Raw genomic sequence first — 22567 nt, forward strand, 5'->3', positions numbered from 1 at the left:
AACACTGGACTGCTTCCATACCACACTGACCCCATACAGCACTGCCTCATACCGTACTCCCCCCATACAGTCCCGCCCAGCCCCCATACACCGCTGCCCCCATAGAGCACGGACCCCTCCAGCACGGACCCCATGCAGCATGTGCGGGGACACTATTACAGACACGTGTGACTATACACACAGTAAACACTCCGGGTTGTGGACGTGACATGTGTAGTGGGAGGAGTCACATACGGTGTGTGGGGGGGTCTTCCATTTTGGGGGGGTATCCACAAAGCCCACTCAGCGATCAGGGGGGGGCGGGATTATCTGCCCGTCAGAGCTCCTCTTAACCCCGCACACGCTGGACAGAGGCAGCAGCGGCGGCTGACAGAACTTGTTGCAGAGCGCTGTGTGGCTCCAGGAGATCAGGGGTTAACGGGAGTCCGGCGGCGGAAGTGGTGCGCGCTCCCGGGATCTGCTAGGATCCGCTGTGATCAGTGCAGTGTGGGATCCGCTCTCCCGCTGCCCAGCATGTATTCACCTCGGCCGCGGCTGCTGGGATGGACACCGGGGGGATGCTGAGCTGCCGCCGGCCGCTGCTTCTCACTAGCTGGGTCCTAACACTGCTGCTCCGGACTGCGGGGGCGCAAAACGGTGAGCGGGGCGGGAGTCCCGGTGTGGGGGAGTGTGTGTGCGTGTATGTATGTGCGTGTGCACACTGTGCGTGTATGTATGTGCGTGTGCACACTGTGCGTGTATGTATGTGCGTGTGCACACTGTGCGTGTGTGTATATATGTATATGTGTGTGTGTATATATATATATATATATATATATATATATATATACACAGTCATGGCCAGAAGTTTTGAGAATGACACCAAAATTATATTTTCGCATGATCTGCGGACCTCTGGTTTTTATTAGTGTTTGTCTGATGTTTATATCACATACAGAAATATAATTGCAATCATATTATGAGTACCAATAGGTTATATTGACAGTTAGAATGAGTTAATGCAGCAAGTCAATATTTGCAGTATTGACCCTTCTTCCTCAAGACCTCTGCAACTCTCCCTGGCATGCTCTCAATCAACTTCTGGACCAAATCCTGACTGATAGCAGTCCATTCTTGCATAATCAATGCTTGCATTTTGCCAGAATTTGTTGGTTTTTGTTTGTCCACCCGTCTCTTGATGATTGACCACAAGTTCTCAATGGGATTAAGATCTGGGGAGTTTCCAGGCCATGGACCCAAAATCTCTATGTTTTGTTCCATGAGCCATTTAGTTATCACCTTTGCTTTATGGCAAGGTGCTCCATCATGCTGGAAAAGGCATTGTTGGGCACCAAACTGCTCTTGGACGGTTGGGAGAAGTTGCTCTTGGAGGACATTCTGGTACCATTCTTTATTCATGGCTGTGTTTTTAGGCAAGACTGTGAGTGAGCCAATTCCCTTGGCTGAGAAGCAACCCCACACATGAATGGTTTCAGGATGCTTTACAGTTGGCATGAGACAAGACTGGTGGTAGCGCTCATCTCTTCTTCTCCGAATAAGCTGTTTTCCAGATGTCCCAAACAATCGAAAAGGGGATTCATCAGAGAAAATGACTTTGCCCCAGTCCTCAGCAGTCCACTCCCTGTACCTTTTGCAGAATATCAGTCGGTCCCTGATGGTTTTTCTGGAGAGAAGTGGCTTCTTTGCTGCCCTCCTTGAAACCAGGCCTTGCTCAAAGAGTCTCCGCCTCACAGTGCGTGCAGAAGCCCTCACACCAGCCTGCTGCCATTCCTGAGCAAGCTCGGCACTGCTAGTAGTCTGATCCCGCAGCTGAAACAGTTTTAAGATACGGTCCTGGTGCTTGCTCGTCTTTCTTGGGCGCCCTGGAGCCTTTTTGACAACAATGGAAGCTCTCTCCTTGAAGTTCTTGATGATGCGATAGATTGTTGAGTAAGGTGCAATCTTTGTAGCTGCGATACTCTTCCCTGTTAGGCCATTTTTGTGCAGTGCAATGATGGCTGCACGTGTTTCTTTAGAGATAACCATGGTTAACTGAAGAAAAACAATGATACCAAGCACCAGCCTCCTTTTAAAGTGTCCAGTGATGTCATTCTTACTTAATCATGACTGATTGATCGCCAGTCCTGTCCTCATCAACACCCACACCTGTGTTAATGGATCAAGCACTAAAACGATGTTAGCTGCTCCTTTTAAGGCAGGACTGCAATTGTGTTGAAATGTGTTTTGGGGGTTAAAGTTCATTTTCTGGGCAAATATTGACTTTGCAAGTACAGTAATTGCTGTTAAGCTGATCACTCTGACATTCAGGAGTATATGCAAATTGCCATTAGAAAAAATGAAGCAGTAGACTTTTGAAAAATTAATATTTGTCTCATTCTCAAAACTTTTGGCCATGACTGTGTATTTGTGTGTATATATATATATATATATATATATATATTACATGCGCACACGTGTATGCTCCACACTCTGTATGTATGTGTGTGTATATATATATATATATATATATATATATATATATATATATATATACCGATATACTGTATATTACATGCATACTCCCCACTCTCTGTGATGTGTGTATACCTATATATTACATGCACACACATATATACTGCCCACTCTGTGTGGAGTATGTGTACATATCACTGCATATATTACTATGTACGTACTTATCACCCTGTGTAATATATACTCACACCATAAATACATATCACTGTTTATATAATATATACACATGCACTAATATACACTTACAACATTATATATATATATATATATTACACAGCAAAAGTTTGGACACACCTTCTCATTTAAAGATTTTTCTGTATTTTCATGACTATGAAAATTGTACATTCACACTGAAGGCATCAAAACTATGAATTAACACATGTGGAATTATATGCTTAACAAAAAAGTGTGAAACAACTGAAATTATGTCTTATATTCTAGGCTCTTCAAAGTAGCCACCTTTTGCTTTGATGACTGCTTTGCACACTCTTGGCATTCTCTTGATGAGCTTCAAGAGGTAGTCACCGGGAATGGTCTTCACTTCACAGGTGTTCCCTGTCAGGTTTAGTAAGTGGGATTTCTTGCCTTATAAATGGGGTTGGGACCATCAGTTGTGTTGTGCAGAAGTCTGGTGAATACACAGCTGATAGTCCTACTGAATAGACTGTTACCTGCTTTTTTATTGCCATAATATACATTCTAAGTAAAGAAAAATGAGTGGCCATCATTACTTTAAGAAATGAAGGACAGTCAGTCCGAAAAATTGGGAAAACTTTGAAAGTGTCCCCAAGTGCAGTGGCAAAAACCATCAAGCGCTACAAAGAAACTGGCTGACATGAGGACCGTCCCAGGAAAGGAAGACCAAGAGTCACCTCTGCTTCTGAGGATAAGTTTATCCCAGTCACCAGCCTCAGAAATCGCAGGGTAACAGCAGCTCAGATTAGAGAACAGGTCAATGCCACACAGAGTTCTAGCAGCAGACAGATTTCTACAACAACTGTTAAGAGGAGACATTGTGCAGCAGGCCTTCATGATAAAATAGCAGCTAGGAAACCACCGCTGAGGACAGGCAACAAGCAGAAGAAACTTGTTTGGGGTAAAGAACACAAGGAATGGACATTAGACCAGTGGAAATCTGTGCTTTGGTCTGATGAGTCCAAATTTGAGATCTTTGGTTCCAACCACCGTGTTTTGTGCGACGCAGAAAAGGTGAACGGATGAACTCTACATGCCTGGTTCCCACCGTGAAGCATGGAGGAGGAGGTGTGATGGTGTGGGGGTGATTTGCTGGTGACACTGTTGGGGATTTATTCAAAATTGAAGGCATACTGAACCTGCATGGCTACCACAGCATCTTGCTGTGGCATGCTATTCCATCCAGTTTGTGTTTAGTTGGACCATCATTTATTTTTCAACAGAACAATGACCCCAAACACACCTCCAGGCTGTGTAAGGCTATTTGACCAAGAAGGAGAGTGATGGGGTGCTACGCCAGATGACCTGGCCTCCCCAGTCACCAGACCTGAACCCAATCGAGATGGTTTGGGGTGAGCTGGACCGCAGAGTGAAGGCAAAAGGGCCAACAAGTGCTCAGCATCTCTGGGAACTCCTTCAAGATTGTTGGAAGACCATTCCTGGTGACTACCTCTGAAGTTCATCAAGAGAATGTCAAGAGTGTGCAAAGCAGTCATCAAAGCAAAAGGTGGCTACTTTGAAGAACCTAGAATATAATGTTGGGGCAATCCGTTAAGCGCATACCGCTAGCGCAATGTTTCTAGAGGGTCGGCGTTCACCCTCCCCGCTAGCGCAGATCCCCGATCTGCGCTAGCGAGGAACGGGCCTTGGACGCTGCAAGCAGCGTCAGAGGTCCGTCACAAAAGAACGGCACATCGCTAGCGCGTGCCGAAAATGGCATGCGCTTCAGCTAAAAATCACATTGCTGTCAATGGGTGCGCTAACGGACCCGTTGCACGGCGGTAATTGCGACATTTTCGCCGTGCAACGCAGTCCGTTAGCGTTAACCCATTAACGCAATGTGACCTAGCCTAAGACATAATTTCAGTTGTTTCACGCTTTTTCGTTAAGTATAGATTTCCACACGTGTTAATTCGTAGTTTTGATGCCTTCAGTGTGAATGTACAATTTTCATAGTCATGAAAATACAGAAAAATCTTTAAATGAGAAGGTGTGTCCAAACTTTTGGTCTGTACTGTGTGTGTACACTCACTCACTCTCTGTTTGTACGTTGTGAATGATCTGTGGATGTGATCTATTTCAGGGATTATTGTGTATCTCACAGCACAGACCCTCTGTGCAGTTATTATCATACACCGCAGCATATTGTGATATATGTTACATGGGAGTAATATAGGATACCTCACTCACAACCCTTTGTTGTCTGTTGGTGCTCTTTGGTGGTCTGTTGTGAAGCCCCCTCGGAACAAGGGTCTTCCATTTAGTAGTGGTGACTGTAATCCCGTCTCCATGCCTGCGATACATGTATATATTATCCTTGGTACAGAGACTATATATCGGTGTGATCTTTCAGGAATGGGTCATTGTGTGTATCCCAGTCCATTACTTTCTGCGCTGCAGCATACTGTTATATACTGTTATACTGTTAGCTATGTGGAATGTGTTCTGTAGATTGCATCCTTTGTGTTTCCCTTATGTTTCTGTGTCTGTTTTGGTGGCAGCTGAAATAAAATATATATATATATATATATATATATATATATATATATATATATATATATATATATAGTGTAGATTTATGTCCAGGATATTGTGCGTATAACATGCAGTTATTAGTATATATGTTGTGTGTGTGTATATATTATCTATATCACTACCGCTGTTCGATGCTGCAGCAGATTCTCATATTTGTTCCATGTGTATAATGTCTTCTACACTTTCATCATTTGCGCTTTCCACTCCATTTTAACCCTTTCCTCTCTTGCTGCTGATGAAATTTTTGAAGACCACTCAGAACAGTGGTTTTATGTTTTGTTGTTTTTTCCTTCCATCCATTGTGCAGCAGCGTTGACCTCTTAATCCCTGTGATCATTGGGATATAAGACAATTTTATGAAAAAAAAAAAAATAATAATAATAATCTTTTTATATAGCACTAACATATTCCGCAGCGCTTTACAGTTGGCACACATTATCATCACTGTCCCCGATGGGGCTCACAATCTAGAATCCCTATCAGTATGTCTTTGGAATGTGGGAGGAAACCGGAGTACCCGGAGGAAACCCACGCAAACACGGAGAGAACATACAAACTCTTTGCAGATGTTGTCCTCGGTGGGATTAGAACCCAGGACCCCAGCGCTGCAGTGCTAACCACTAAGCCACCGTGCTGCCTGAACACTCCTTTTGTTAAGTTTTCAGGCCTAAAATCTGAGTTCATGCATCTGCATTGTCATTACTATGCCATGTTTGTTGCACGGTGTGGTTATCCCGGCCCATCTGATCCTGCACCGCGCAGACCTGTCTTGTCATTGAGCCTCCAGCGCAGACGTAGCACGTCACAGTAAGGCAATATTGCTTGGTTTTCTGCTGGCCATAAAGAGTGATATTTTGCAAAGTAACTCATATTTGGATATTTTACCAATGATTTCTGTGTTTAAAGGGGAATAACCACAAAGCTCAGTGATATATTGAATAAATTTTTTTTTTTTTTTGTAGAATTGCTTTCTCCCTCTTGACCATCATTGTTATAGCCGCCATCCAATGTGAATGTTCAACATAGGGCTCAGGAAATATTAAACGTACAGGAATTTACTGCTGTCACATGAGGCTTCCATTGTAAAATCATCCAGATCATAGCAAATTCAGTGCATGTGTATGACCCAGCGAGGCCTCATCATGACGTGTCGGGGATGATGGATCTGTGCTTTGTGTGGTTAAGGGGTCCTGGAGCTGTCAAGATGGGGGTACATGTTACTTAAACACCAAACAAATATATTTGTGTGAGAATATATATATATATATATATATATATATATATATATATATATATATATATATATATATATATATATATATATATTATAATATTTTTTTTTTTTTTCAAAGTGGAGTTCCCCTTTAAGGACAGTTTCAAGTGGATTTATTAAATACTGCCTGAGTTACAGGAATAAAGTGACAGCGGTATACTGCATTGTAATGTTCCCACAGCTCGTTGTCATTGACTTCTAGTAGCAGACGTGCTGACCCTCAAGGAATCGTCGCCAGTCAGCTTGGTTAACAAGTAAAGTAGAATTAATGTTCTCCAGGCCAGGACGGTATTGATTGTATCTGTGCGCAGATTGTGATAGTCTGAGTTCTCGTACTCCGGATGGAGGACTGGGGGGGCGCACGGATGGAGGACTAGGGGGCACACGGATGGAGGACTGGGGGGCACACGGATGGAGGACTGGGGGGGCGCACGGATGGAGGACTGCACTGATTGCCCTTACTGTGTAGTGTGGATAATGATTGGTAACACCTATCATGATTTATGCTTACAGTATGTAAGGATGCACTTCCCATAGTTAATAACCTACAATGTCCCTCTTTATTGATCAACGATTCCTCCCCTCCCCGTCCACCCAAAAAAAGCTGATTCCCTATTTCTCTATTTCCTTTAATCTTATTAATAAAGAATAAACATTTCCTTTTGTCATCATCATTTTTATAACATTATCCACAAGCTCTCATTCCTGATGGCTGATGCTGATCAGTGTTGAATTTTTTTTTTAATATTTTGGCAGCGACTTTTCTCACCTGGGAACAACATGATTGTTTTTTTTTTTTTCCCCCTAATTTAAATCTGATCCATTTCTCCCTAAACATCATCCGTTCTTTGACCATTGGTAGCTCACATGACACTTTAGGTGTCCGTCCGGTCTCGTTGAAATCGGGTTCAAGCAACTTTATTGTAATGTATACAGGGCCAGATCCGATCCATGCAGCATTAATTTCCTAGAGCAATGTGTCCGTTTCTTTACACTCTGTGCATGTGTAATACATTTAAATAGGTCAGGATCAGCCATCCAAAATAACAGACTCTATTTAACATGGGCGTCTCAAAGACAAAAACCACACACAGTCCGTCTCAATGTGCCCCAGCCCTGCCATGTATGTGCACATTCACCGTGTGGGTCCCTTATAAAGATCTGCGCTGGTCAAGGGATCCCTCCTTTTTGTTACAAGAGGATTTAGCTTAATGTTTGCAAATTTAGTCCATTACATTGTGAAGAAATGTCAACAGCACACAGCTGGTGATCCACAGTCATTCTAAAGGTGTTAGGATGGGGCTGTGTGGCCAGTCACACCAAACTTGTCCAAGGCCTTCCCCAAACTTTTTACAAAGCTGGAAGCTACAATTGTTCAAAATGACTTGACTTTGAGATTCCCTTCACTAGTAGTTGGAGGCCTTGACCGACTCCAGAAAAACAACCCCTCGGCCATTATTCCTCTTCCACCAAACCTTACAGCTCAGACAATGTAGTCAGACGGGAAACGTTCTCCTGACATTCACCAAAACCAGACTTGTCCATCAGATGCCAGAAGTGTGATCTGTCACTGCATAGAACATGTATCTGCTGCTCCAGAGACCAGTGGTGGCAGCTTTACCCCACTTCATCCGACACTTGTGTTTGTGCTTGGTGATGTAAGGCTGCATGCAGCTGCTTGGCCATGGAAACCCTGCCATGAGTCTCTCGATGTTAATATCATAGGGAGTGTTGAATTTTTCAGTAGAGCGTTGGTGACCTTTATGCACTCGGTCACCCCGCACTGTCACTTTACATGGTCTCCACTCTATAGCTGAGTTGTTGCATTTTCTTTCTATTTTTCATTAAGTCACTAATAGTCGAATATTTAGGAAGGAAGTGCTATGAACTGACTTGTTACAGCGGTGGCTCCTATTACAGGACCGCTCTGGTATCGGTGAGATCTGTAGAACGATCCATTCTCTCTCAAATATTAGTAATGGCACGGCGAGGGGCCGGATGTTATGCATCAGGGGCAATGGGACTGAATAAAATATCTGACTTCACTGATTTGAGATGCGTCCCAATACTTTTGTAATGTGTAGGAACAGGGGTTCTTGTAAGATTACCTCTTTAAAAGTACTGATTTTACTCACTTAAACGGCACCATTAATTGTACATCACTGATGGAATTTAGATTATGAGCGCTGATCAGAATGTCTTTAGAGTGTGGGATGCAAATGTTCCGCGGCCCTCCACGTCCTCTTCCTGGAAAAAAAATGGAGAGCACAATGCGCCTGCCAAGATCTGCCAGTCGGAAAAATATGGAATTTTTCCCTGTTGGTTCCTTGTGATCAAAATGACAAAAAAATAGTAAATAAAATCCCCCTTTGTCAACTTAGTTAAAAACTCTAAAATAAAACAAATGTATTATCTTTTTATTTATTTTTTTTCATTCTTTGTAGTTGGGGTTAGGGTTGGAATTAGAATAGGTTTTTTTTTTTTTTTCAAAAGTTAAAAAGACACCTAGTGTTAAATGCAATCGCTCGCTACTTGAGTTTGCATCGAGTGCTCAGGTATACACAAAGTATCGCGGACCCCCCCCCCCCCTTTGCATACCTGAGCACCCTATGCATCTTATTCAATAGGACAACCTAATGTTATCAAATTCTGTGTCGTACCTGTGGGTTCACTATACCCCTGGATGAAATCCTTGAGGGGTGTGGCTTCCAAAATGGGGTCACTTGTGGGCAGTCTCCACAGTTAGCACATCAGGGGCTCTCCAAACGTGACATGGCTTCCCTCTTCTATTCTGAGGTCTGTCATGCGCCCAAACAGTAGATTTCTCCCACATATGGGTTATCAGCATATTCAGGAGAGATTGCACAACAAATTTTGTGGTCCATTTTCTCTTGTTGCCCTTGTGAAAATAACAAAACTTGGGTCTACTGTAAAATTTTATTTTTGTTTTTTACTTCCTCATTGCTTCAGTTCCTGTGAAGTACCTGAAAGGTTAATTGGGTATTTCCTGTCATATAGGCCACTCAAAGTCACTTCAAATGTGATGTGGTCCGAGAATTTAAAAAAAAAAAGTGTAAATATTGTTGGAAAAATGAGAAATCACTGGTCATCTTTTAACCCTTAACTTCCTTACAACAAAAATTGTTTCAAAAATTGCTGATGTAAAGACCCAAGTCCAGAGCCTCTCACCTAGCCAACAGCCCGAAACACCGTGTCTGCGAATTGAGATACTGATTTGGCTTTTATCCTAAGTCATATTGCACGACTCTTTAAAGGGTTGATTGTGACTTGTAGGATCGATACTTCCAAAAGGTGGCTCTATAGAGTTTAAGTCCTTTTTTTTTTTTTTTTTTTTTTTTTTTCTCAGAAGAGGCAATTTGCATATGATGTAAAGTAGACATGTGGGAAATGTTATTTATCATCTATTTTCTCAAGTCACCTTCCACGACGGCGTTGGATGTCTCCATTCCCTAATGGGGGACAGAAGCACAAAGAGGTTAAAAGGCCCCTCCTACCTCCGAATCGCCAGTGTCTTTCCTGTCCTCCATGGGGCATGGAGAGGTTGTTCTATGCTGCGTGGCCGGTGACCGCGGTATACCTCTTTTTCCAACCGGGCAGTGGTGGTCGTGGGTTCTGCCTTCCTCCACATGATGCGCTGTTCCCGTCTCCTCTGGACTCGAGACCTGTCCTGGCCCACCCGCGCCTCATTGAGGTAAAGCAGGCTAGTGATCCCCGGCGGTGTCCTCCTGAGCTCACTGCCATTTTCCTCATCCTCCTGCGGTCTCGGCGTCCCGGAAGTGACGTTGGCTTTTCTCGTGCGTCACTTCCGGTTTCTGGAACGCACACACTTCCTGGTGTGGCCTTGTTCCGGCCTCCCAACACCGCAGATGGCGCTCTGCCCCACGTGGAGGCCTGCCTTTGGAACTGAGGAAGAGGAGGGGACTGATTTCACATGTGCTAGGGGCTGGGTTTATTGCTACATAAACCAGCCCCAAGACACCTCCAGGTAAGACTGATCCCTTCAGTATGGATGGTGCTTCCTGCTCTGCTTCTGTAGATCCCAGCGCTGCCCCAGCTCCAGTAAGTCTGTCGCGGGGTGAGTCCAAGCCCAGGGTAATAGGGGCCCGTTTAGTTCCTGACTCCACTCTCCCTCTATTTTAGGGAGACAAGTCTGCCCAGAAAAACCGCAAAATGTGCAATCTGCAGTTTGAAGCTTCTCTCCTTATGGGAGAAGAATCTATGTCAAGCTTGCACGGACAAAATCGTTAGAGCCGAGCAGCCTTTCCTGCTCGAAGAAATCGGTACGCTTGTCAGAAGTGAAGAACAATCTTCCTTGGCTGCATCCTCTGCCCTCAACAGGGCAGACAAAGTACGCCCACGCTGCGGTTCCGGCGCAGAAGACCAAAAGAGGACGTCATGGAATGAAGATGGGAGGCGCCGGAGCGGACCTGAGACGCACTTTTACCAGACCGCAGCGGGAACGCCCCTGGGTGAGTATAATATAACGTCTTTTTCTCCTCTTTCAGGTAACATCAACGGCTTATCTACAGCATTACAGAATGCTGTAGATAAGCCCCTGATGACGGTGGGCTTACCTCACCATCGATTGTATTTTTTTTTTTGGGGGGTGGGGGTTGACAGGTTCCCTTTAACAAAAAAGGTGGTAGATTTCAGAGTAAGCAGATCTCCAACCATACGGGAAAGCATGTCGGTTCTGGGCTCCATGACAGCATGTATCCAGTCAGTGTCATGGGCTCAGGCCCCCTTTCCAGAGTCCTTCAGGCCCACATTCTCGCAAACTGGGATGGGAATCTGGGTTCCCTAAACAGAAGAGTGTTTACTCCAGGTTGTGTGAAGGCATCACTTGCATGGTGGTTGAACCCCAGAAATATCCACATGGGGGGGTAAGCTGTTCACAATCTCCCCTTGTGACAATCACGACCGACGCCAGCAAGCGAGGTTGGGGAGCAGTAATCCTGCATACTCCGTTTCAGAGCCTCTGGAGTCAGACAATAAGTGCCAGATCCTCCAATTTCAGGGCACTGAAAGCAGTGGAGGAAGCCCTCATAGCAGCAAACGGCTTAATTTCAGGAAGTCATGTCCAGATCTACTCAGACAACACAACTACTGTCGCCCATCTCAAACATCAGGGGAGCTCAAAATTCAACAGCTTGACAGGCGTCTCGAATCAAATTTTTTTTGCTGGGCAGAAAAGAACCTTCTCTCCCTCACAGCAGTCCACCTGCATGGATCATCAAACTTCCAGGCGAATTTCCTGAGTCGTCAGGACATTCAGCCTGGGGAGTGGAGCCTGAACAAAAGAACTTTCAGGATGCTGGTGGACAAATGGGGCCTTCCGGAAGTAGATCTTTTTGCCTTAGGTCAGAATGCTCAGGCAAAAACCTTTTTTTCCTCTAAACCCCAGGGACAATCTCAGAGGGGTAGATGCCCTGGTCCAGACTTGGAACTTCCGACTAGCATATGCTTTCCCACCAATTTCTTTGTTGACGAAGTCCTGCGGAAGATACGAGAGGAACAGGTGGCTACCATACTGGTAGCCCCAGTGTGGCCGAAGAGGAGTTGGTACAATCTCATTGTCGAGCTGCAAGTAGACGGGCCAGTCATCTTACAGTGGATGCCGATCTTCTTCTCCAAGGGTCTTTTCAACATTGCAACCCCCGGAAATGGAACCTAGCAGCCTGGATGCTGAAACCCAGGTCCTAAAGGCAGGGGGACTATCGGATGCAGTGATTTTTTTTTTTTTTTTTTTTACCTTACAAAGATCCAGGAACCCTGTTACGAATGCAGTCTACAGTAAGGTGTGGAAAACCTTCTCCACCTTTTGTCTTCCTAGTACTCCTGATCCTCTCCATCCAAATATTTCAAAAATACTGATTTTCTTCAGCGCGGATTAGTTAGGGCTTAAACCTAGCATGTTGAAAGTTCAAGTCTCTGCTCTCAGTGCTGTTTTCGATCAGGAGCTGGCCAACCATCGTTGGATCAGAAGATTTATGGTATCAGCTCTCAGGTTGCAACCTGGGAAACAACCCGTTGTTCCCTCTTGGGATCTAAACCTGGTCCTCAGGGGTCTCACTCAAGCACCGTTTGAGCCCCTGTCCTCTTGCTCTCCTCAATTTCTGTCATACAAAGCTGCCTTTCTAGTAGCAATAACTACTGCAAGACGTGTAGGGGAGCTTCAATCCCTTTCAGTAAAAGAACCCTACTCGACAATAACAGACAACTCCATAATCCTCCATCTGGATCCTTTTTTCTACCTAAAGTGGTGTCTGATTTTCACCGATCTCAAAATATCATCCTCCCCTCCTTCTGTCAGAATCCGGCAAACTCTAAGGAAGAGGAATTCCATACTCTTGATGTTAGACGTATCATCATACACTACCTTGAACAGACTAACTCTTTCAGAATTGATCAAAACCTGTTTATCCATATGTCAGGTTAGAAAAAAGGGAAGAAGGTGGCAAAAAGCACCATCTCTAGCTGGATTAAGAGGGCTATACAAGAATCTTATGTAGCCCAAAATTTGACACCGCCAATTGTAATCAGAGCTCACTCTACAAGATCAACGTCAACTTCATGGGCTGAACGAGCGGGCGCCTCCATCGAGCAGATCTGCAGGGGCCGTGACTTGGTCTTCACCACATACATTTACCAAACACTATAGATTGAACTTATTGTCCAATCAGGATCTAGTCTTTGGCCGGAAAGTTCTCCAGGCTATTGTCCCCCAACCCCCCCCCCCAGTGCAGAATTGGTTGGTACTCCCTATGCTGTCGTGGAAGGTGACTAGAGAAAATAGAATTAGACTTACCGGTAATTCGGTTTCAAGAAACCTTCCACGACAGCACTATTTCCCCCCCCCCCCCCTTCCATTGGATTTATCCTGGGTTTATTAAGGTAGCTAGTGCTATGGTATCCGTTATAAGTCACTGGCGATTCGGAGGTAGGAGGGGCCTTTTAACCTCTTTGCTTTCTGTCCCCCATTAGGGAATGGAGACATCCTCCTATGCTGTCGTGGAAGGTTCCTAGAAACCGAATTACCAGTAAGTCTAATTCTATTTTTGTGTGATGTGACTCTGATTTAAGGGCTTAAAAATTAAGTTTGAAATTTTTTTTTGTCAAATTTCCGTTTATTTCACAAATAAAAGCAAGTCATATTGAACACATTTTTCCGCTATCATTAAGTGCAAACTGTCACTAAAAAAGTCTCAGAATCATTAGGATCCATCGACACTTTCCAGAGTTGCCACATAAAGTGACGTTGGTCAGAATTGTATAATTTGGCTCGGTTACTGAGGGGTAAATTTTTACCACAAAACACAGCATACTGGTGTTTTTTTTTTTTTTTTTAATTTTTTTTTTTTTATATAATACTACTCACTCCCTCTCCCCCTCCCCCCTCAAGTGACACTCAATTGGATACCAAACAGACCCCATTATAGTCAATAGGGTCTGTCTGACACTATTTATGTCATTAATAAAATGGATCCAGTTTTGTTTTTTGTTTTTCCCTCCCCCCCAAGCTTTTTCTCTCCCTTAACAAGAGCAGAAAAAACAGAACTTCGAATGCAGGTGTGAACTCAGCCCAGCATCTGCTATTTTAATGTAAAAGCTGAAGCTTTAGAATTATTGGCCGTTCTCCCACCGTGCATTTGGTCGTTATTCATGGCCTGACCGAGTGGCTGTATCTTTAGTCAGTGGGATAGTGTTAGACTTTACAGGAAACGTCCATCTGCTAGCCTGACAATTTCTGGCATTCATTGTGCAATGTACTTAGCAATGAATGTAAAGGTACCTTCACACATAACGATATCGTTAACGATATCGTTGCTTTTTGTGACGTAGCAACGATATCGTTAAGGAAATCGTTCTGTGTGACAGCGACCAACGATCAGGCCCCTGCTGGGAGATCGTTGGTCGCTGAGGAAAGTCCAGAACTTTATTTCGTCGCTGGATCTCCCGCTGACATCGCTGGATCGGCGTGTGTGACACCGATCCAGCGATGTCTTCACTGGTAACCAGGGTAAACATCGGGTTACTAAGCGCAGGGCCGCGCTTAGTAACCCGATGTTTTACCCTGGTTACCAGCGTAAAAGTAAAAAAACAAACAGTACATACTTACCTACCGCTGTCTGTCCCCTGCGCTCTGCTTCTCTGCACTCCTCCTGCTCTGGCTGTGAGCGTCGGTCAGCCGGAAAGCAGAGCGGTGACGTCACCGCTCTGCTTTCCGGCCGCTGTGCTCACAGTCAGTGCAGGAGGAGTGCAGAGAAGCAGAGCACCAGGGACAGACAGCGGTAGGTAAGTATGTAGTGGTTTTTTTTTTTTACTTTTACGCTGGTAACCAGGGTAAACATCGGGTTACTAAGCGCGGCCCTGCGCTTAGTAACCCGATGTTTACCTTGGTTACCCGGGGACCTCGGGATCGTTGGTCGCTGGAGAGCTGTCTGTGTGACAGCTCTCCAGCGACCAAACAGCGACGCTGCAGCGATCAACATCGTTGTCGGTATCGCTGCAGCGTCGCTGAGTGTGAAGGTACCTTTAGGGTACCGTCACACAGTGGCATTTTGATCGCTACGACGGCACGATCCATGACGTTCCAGCGATCTCGCTGTGTCTGACACGCTCCTGCGATCAGGGACCCCGCTGAGAATCGTACGTCGTAGCAAATCGTTTGAAACTTTCTTTCGTAGTCTAGTGTCCCGCTGTGGCGGCATGATCGTATGGTGTAACAAAGGTGTGCACGATATTGTATACGATGTGCGCATAGTAACCAACGGCTTCTACATCAGACATACGTCATGAAATTATCGCTCCAGCGTCGTACATTGCAAAGTGTGACAGCAGTCTACGACGCTGGAGCGATATTGTTACGATGCTGGAGCGTCACGGATCGTGCCGTTGTAGCGATCAAAATGCCACTGTGTGACGGCACCCTAAGTGACGGAGTGAGGGTTATAAATTACACCGCACTTACGTTACAGCATGCCCGTCCATTGATCGCAGCTGTGGAACAGGTTGGATTTTACTTTATACACAAGGCTAGGGCTCCATGATAATTGTAGCCACACGACTGCACAGACAAGTCGCACAACTAACACTACTTGTGCAATTTGCTGTCACTCCACTATTTTAAAACCTATAACTTGGCTGTAAGAACTGCCAAATTGTTGACAGGTTTTCATGCAAAACAGATTGTCCCTTCTGGTTTCACTTCGAATTACGTACAAAGTTGTGTGTGTCCGGCAGTAAAAAAAAAAAAAAAAAAATCCAGAACGTGTTGAATTGTGGTGTTTGTGTTGTGGCTCTAAATGCAGGACCATTGATATGGGGGTTTTGGTGAAATCCATTGACAGCTGAATTTAGGCTTGGTGGCTTATTCTCGAATCTGCAGCGTGCCCCATCAGTGCAGGGACTGATGCTGGTGGCCCTACCTCTTACATAGTGTCAAGTAGTGAAGTCATAACTTTTAGCACTACTTTGCCATGTGCCACAAAGTCTCTTCCACAGTTATTGAGTAAGGGCTCTTATAAACAATTTTCAGGTTCCCGCTGGTCTGTATTTGGAAAGCAGTGCCTCTGGGGAGAACACCTCCATCATGCTGGAGAACAAGAAGATAGGGGAGGAATTTTCATCCTGACATTGATAATTCAATGTGGTAAGTGCCCTGCAGTGCTCATGTCCCATGGGCCCTGCGACTATTTCGCAACCCATCCATGCTTTTAGTCCATTTGTAAATAGGAGGATAATCACTGTGGTGTTGTACGTTAGCCCATCTGTCCATCCCTTAGTTTAAGGACCAGCTGGCACAGAAACTGTTTTCTGACCATTTTTTTGTGTTTGAGATGTAAGTTTACAGCACATTTTGTCATGGGACTGCCACTTTACAGGGGTCTTCTGGAGAGACGATGCTTCTTCACTTCTACAGTCAGCCCGGTCAGCAGCTCTCCTCTGTGTCCTTCAAAATAACGCAGCAACAGGTCATACGTCTTTCAGGACTGACCCTTATGGGATTATCATCTTTGAGACAGCCCCATTATTTGTAAGCCAGCATGTCAAGCAACGTCTCCAACTGGGGGGAAACCAGCTGATTTTTATTTTATTTTTTTAATACCGTATATTCAAGGGATGGTTACTCAATTGAATGGCCATGTATATACCGTAATACAGTGCTAGCCAGGTCCACCAGAGTCAGAGACTATCTCCTACAGTCGCTCTTAATGCTGGCTCATAAAGCGGTGGTCCTGAGCAAGAGGTCCAGCTCTGATCCTAATATGCCCCAAAAAACCTTGTTTACAGTCATATTTTTCTTCCATTATTTTGTCCACAATTTCAGACCCAACTCGCGACCGTGGCCAAGTCCATCATATATACCTATGATGCTGTTAGTTCCATCACAAGACCCAAGGTCAGGACGGCCATCGTTACCATGATGACTGGATGTTTCCCTGAACTATTTTTTATTTTTTTTCCCCCCCACAAAGATGTCTGATGGCGCACACTTGCATTCTAGTGCTGTCCAGTTCTCACTGAGTTTTGCTAGAAGAAGGTTGAGAAATGTCCCCATTTTTATATACTGTATGTGAAATACTAGATTCAGTTATACAATACTCCACATTTTCTGACAGAAACCCCCGACAGAGCCATCACTTGAATGTCCACAGCGTCTGTCACCTTCATTATCTGGCCTGACAAGAATAGACTTTTTCTGATACATGCCTGAAAACCTGCCACATCTTTACATACTTAAAAACGTGGATCTGAATGGGGACAAAACCCACAAGCTAAAATGTTTAGCAGATTTACTCCCTTTCTCTTGTTCTACCTCCACCTACTTACCCCTACAACTTATCTAGTCACTCATGGATTTTGTTTTAAAGACTCCTCTTCTTCCCTCTTCTCCCTCTGTATTGCATTGTAGTCAGTGTAAATAGGGAGCGCCGCACTTTCTAATTAGTACAAGGGCCCCTGAGGGACAATTTAGTTAATGAGTAGACACATGTATATAGTGTTGCCCATAAACGCCAGTGTTGATGAGAGCGGCCGCTGTGCTCTGCGGCGGCTTTACAGTACAGTACAATTTCATCCATTTACGGTAGCCGAAGTGTCAATAATGATTGATCTGCTTATTATTATGGAGCTTATTAAAGGCGTTGACCACTACCTTTTTTTTTTTTTTTTTTGATGACCTAGTCTTAAGATCGGCCATCCATACCTGATCAGTGCAGTGCGACAATTGGAAGTTCCCGGAATCTGGTGGAACATAGCAGTCCCGACATTTCTACAGTGGCCATAACCCGGTACGGCAGATCGACACTTTATTCAGATGAATACGAGGTGGACTTGCAATAACTCTCCACAGTGACCACTATAGTTTTGACAGAGCTCCTGTATTCAGCAGCATCCAAGAACTTTCGGTTGTCGCCGAAGCCTGACAAATCTCTGAGGCTGTCATACTCTGATCGGGAGAGACAGGGACAGTCCGTGCTGGGACCGATTTCCACGGACATCTGCATGAACCTAAATATAGTGTTTTGATTTACGGTATTTACTTTTTTTTCTCTGCAGGATAGAGACTGGCTAATGTTGATTGATCTACAGAAAAAAAAATTGTGCAGAGGACCCATCACTAGGGATGGGCGGACCGATTGAAGTTCTGGTACCTGACCCAAACATTAGGAGGTTTGGGTACTGGAACAGTACCTGAACTTCCACTAGAAACCAAACCCCATTAAAAAATGTGGTTACCCGAATGTCAGCATAAAGTCCATGGTTGGTGTTCAAACCCGAACAGTCACTGTCCGGTACGAACGCTGAACATTTCTGTTCAGGTTCGCTCATCTCTAGCCATCAGTATTAGCTAAAACATGTCTGAAATGGTCGCCTTTACAGGAGACCTATCACGTTTTTATTACTTTTGTTGCTTTATATGGTGTAAATGCTGCTGTTCTTCTGCATCTTGCCATGGTTTTTGCTTCTCTTCCTGCTCTTCTCCATTTCTGAGGCATGACTCTCGTGTGAGCTTGTTATACAAGGGGGTTTGATTCCCACGAAGACTCTTACAGAGAAGTATTGATGACCGCCCCTTTGGCTAAGAAGTGTACATTTACCCTTGGAAGCGGGGGGACCTATTTTAGAGCAAAAAAGAAAGAATAGAGGAGAAAAAAAACATTGCCGGATTTAGAAAGTGACGTGTAGGGTAAGTTCAGACTAGGCTGTATTTTTGTTTTGTTTTTGCTGGAGAAAAAAAAAAGCACACAACCTGATCTCTTGGCAGGAAAGAAGCTGCAGAAAAAAGCAGGGTTTTGCGATTTTTGGCATTCTTGATTTGTCACTGGTGCATGCTGGTAAACTTTAGTGTTGGGGAAAAAAAAGTCCTATTCTAAAGTATCAGGTTTTGACACAAAAAACGCAGCAAAACCTGATACTTTCATTTTTTTTTACCAACCATTTGTTTCAGTAGGTGAAAAATGCTGAAAAAAAACAGTGACCTGCTCCATTGTGCAAAAAAACAATCGGAGCACAAAATCCTGATGACAAAAAAAAAAAAGCTGTGTTGCTGAAATCCTGATGGTCTGTGTAAAAAGCAGCTGAAAACTTGCATAAAAAGCTGCAAAAAACACCCAGTGTGAACATTGCTTGAGGCCAATTAAGTAATAGATAATTAAAACCCATACCCTGGTGATTATTTGGAGTGTTATGAGTGATAGTCATGTAATACACGCAGTAAACTCCATACTCAGCGGTTATGGAGGGAGCCCTGGGACCAGCTGACTCGGGTCAGAAAGGCAAGGAGTTGGCAGAGCGCAGTGCTTCGTCGTGAGCTGGTTTGGCATTATTCAGCATGAATATCAAAGGGAAACACATCAGATTGTGGAGTCACGACGGCAGCTGTGCCCAGTTCTTCTGGTTAGCATTTGGACTTTGTTCCCCTTTCCTCACCCTTCTGGGTAAGGCCCGTGATTCAGGCCCTTTGCACTTGATGTTGGAATTTCTCCCTACATTTTTTTTTTTTTTTTTTTTTATTTCCCTTGTTAGTTTGCCGCAAGTTTCTGGCTGTGTGTGATGGAGGAGGAAGCTTATACAACACAGGCTGTGCAATGTGAGAAAACACCCAAAAGTCCAGCGCTGCGGTGATGGTGCTGCTGGAACAAGGGAGGCACTTAAAGTAAAAACTAAAGACTGCAGTTATGTGCACAGACTGATCAGTAATGGCGTGTTCAGTGCGTGTAGGCTGCCATTGTTCTCGACACGGCTCCTGTTTACACAGGATTATGTGCAGACTAAAAAGATCATTTCACCCGACGAACGAGTGTTTGTAATGCAGTGTATAACTGCACTATAAAGATCCAAATACACAGTAGACTATTGTCGGCCGAGCCTGTAAGTTCATCCTACAGTCTAATATGTACGGGGGGCACTGGGAATTTGTGTGTGTGTGTGTAAATGGCCATCTAACCTGACTGAAATCTGTCTCATTTGTCAGAGGACTGATCAGGCGTGCTTAAAAATCTGAAAGACAAGGTCGAGTAGGGAAAGGGTCTAACTACCACAAATTTGGATAATGGGGCTACTTGTTGGTGTAAAAGGAAAAACATTGCCCTCCGCAAAGCTATGAGCTGAGTGACCCATGACTTAGTTTGTAGGGCAAGCAGGGGTTAAAATAAATATGTGCCCAGCCTCTGTGGGGTCAGAAGTTTTAGAGGGGGTTGGACAGTAAAGGTACCGTCACATTAAGCGACGCTGCAGCGATATAGGCAACGATGCCGATCGCTGCAGCGTCACTGTTTTGTCGCTGTGTGGTCGCTGGAGAGCTGTCACACAGACAGCTCTCCAGCGACCAACGATGCCAAAGTCCCCGGGTAACCAGGGTAAGCATCGGGTTACTAAGCGCAGGGCCGCGCTTAGTAACCCGATGTTTACCCTGGTTAACATTGTAAATGTAAAAAAAAAAACAAACACTACATACTTGCATTCCGTTGTCTGTCCCCCGGTCTCCGCTTCCCTGCACTGTCTCAGCGCCGGCCGGCCGTAAAGCAGAGCGGTGACGTCACCGCTGTGCTTTACGGCCGGCCGGCACTCAGTCAGTGCGGGAAGCTGACGGCGAGGGGACAGACACCGGAATGTAAGTATGTACTGTTTTGTTTTTTTACATTTACAATGGTAACCAGGGTAAACATCGGGTTACTAAGCGCGGCCCTGCGCTTAGTAACCCGATGTTTACCCTGGTTACCAGTGAAGACATTGCTGAATCGGGGTCACACACGCCGATTCAGCGATGTCTGCGGGAGATCCAGCGACGAAATAAAGTTCTGGCCTTTCTGCTCCGACCGACGATATCACAGCAGGATCCAGATCGCTGCTGCGTGTCAAACACAACGATCTCGCTATCCAGGACACTGCAACGTCACGGATTGCTAGCGATATCGTTAAGTTGCTCAGTGTGAAGGTACCTTTAAGGGGGGATGTTTACATTTGAGCAGGGTTTATCTGTCTGAGAATCGGTGTGGGCTAGAAATCCGGCACAAGGCATCCAGAGCAAATGGAGCTCTGGGAATCTGCACTCAAACCTGACCAAGGTTAGCCATTCCCCTATATAATCTGGGTCCTGACTGACACACCTTGTCAGAGCTAGCTTTTGCTGCATGGCTGGGAGGATAGTAGTTGGTGGTTATAGAGTAGGCGTTTGGCGGATTTCTGTGACTGTTGCTTGGTTTAGTAAGTGATTTCCTTTCCTTCTCCTTTGTTTTTTTTTTTTTTCCCCCCATCCTTCACTTCCCGTTGCATTCCTATTATATGTGAGTATATTTGTATGCCTGGTATTTTCCCCTGTTTGTGTTACCTTGATTCGTCTGTTTGATGTAATACGGTGCACTGCTACTCCCCTCTTCCCTGAGTGGGGGAAGGGTACAGACTGAGGGCGAATTCAGGAGATAAGGCAAGGTATGTGGCCCTGGCATCTTCACCTTCAGAAGTAATCCAGGGAATAGGGTGAACTAGGGCACCCCTAGCGTTAGGGACAGGGAAGGAACTCCTGGTCCCGGGTCACCCGACAAGTTATGACAGGTGCTGATGCTATAAAAGGGGATGGTTGGAAGCGTCTACAATACCGCAGTCATGGCTAAATCTGAACGATCATATGGATAGCACAGTGGTTTAGTGGTTAGCACTGTTGCTTTGCATCGTTGGGGTCCTGAGTACAAATCCCACCAAGGAGTTTGTATGTTTTCCCGGTGTTTGTGTGCGTTTCCTCCGGGTTCTCCAGTTTCCTACCCTGCTCAATGTGATTATAACCTGTATATTATAAAGGGTGCTGCTAGGTTGTATTCAGATTGAGTTACCAAGAAAAGCACCTGATGTGTAATAACAGATGTTTTTGTTTTCCCCCCCCTCAGGATCCTGTCCATTACACAGACTGGAGCACTAGGTCATACTTCATATGTTGACATCTACAGTTGTGTAGGACCCAATAAATGGTGCGGTTTTGCCCTCACCAGGCTAATGTAGAGGAGAGTGAGTGTGTGATACGAATTTCAAAGGGTACTGATCATTTCAATACAAGGTGAAAACCTCCCAAAAATGTTGCCATTTTTCCATTAAAGGGATTGTCCACTACTCAGACTACCCCATCTCAATCTGAATGTTAAACCGCTTAACATTGACGCTGGGACTTCCTGCTGGGAGAGGGGGCTGGAGAGCTGCTCTTAGACATACTTTACTTTTCATGGTAATGACACTTGAAATTATCAGTCACTGCAGAATTATATCACTGTTTTGAAAGCTCCTGTGAAAGTGAGAATTGAACTCTGTAGTGCTGGGATGGCAGGATTCCTTGTATGCAACTTTTGCTGCTGTGACCTTTTAGTGCAGGCTCATAAAACCGTAAACCCTGGTAGGAGCTGCCAGCCTCGCTGTTTATGCACTTACTCATTGCTTCTTGCGCTGAGCCATGAGCTGCACTATTCTGGATGTTGGTGGTGATTGATGCCGGTTTGGAGTCCACAGGAGAGTGCTGCTATTAATGAGCTCCTCTTAAAG

At 44.8% G+C, this 22567-nt stretch overlaps 1 protein-coding gene across 1 annotated transcript in view; it reads left to right on the forward strand.

Annotated features, from left to right (window-relative positions):
- Positions 1-336: 336 nt before the first annotated feature.
- Positions 337-22567, forward strand: part of DCBLD2 (discoidin, CUB and LCCL domain containing 2) — a 95853-nt gene continuing 73622 nt past the window's right edge. Inside the window, exon 1 of the mRNA XM_069761014.1 lies at positions 337-636. Within this exon, the coding sequence (XP_069617115.1) occupies positions 543-636 (94 nt within the window). The 5' untranslated portion in view covers positions 337-542. The remainder of the gene's footprint in view (positions 637-22567) is intronic.

Source organism: Ranitomeya imitator, chromosome 3 (genome assembly GCF_032444005.1).
Source record: "Ranitomeya imitator isolate aRanImi1 chromosome 3, aRanImi1.pri, whole genome shotgun sequence".
Lineage (NCBI taxonomy): Eukaryota > Metazoa > Chordata > Amphibia > Anura > Dendrobatidae > Ranitomeya > Ranitomeya imitator.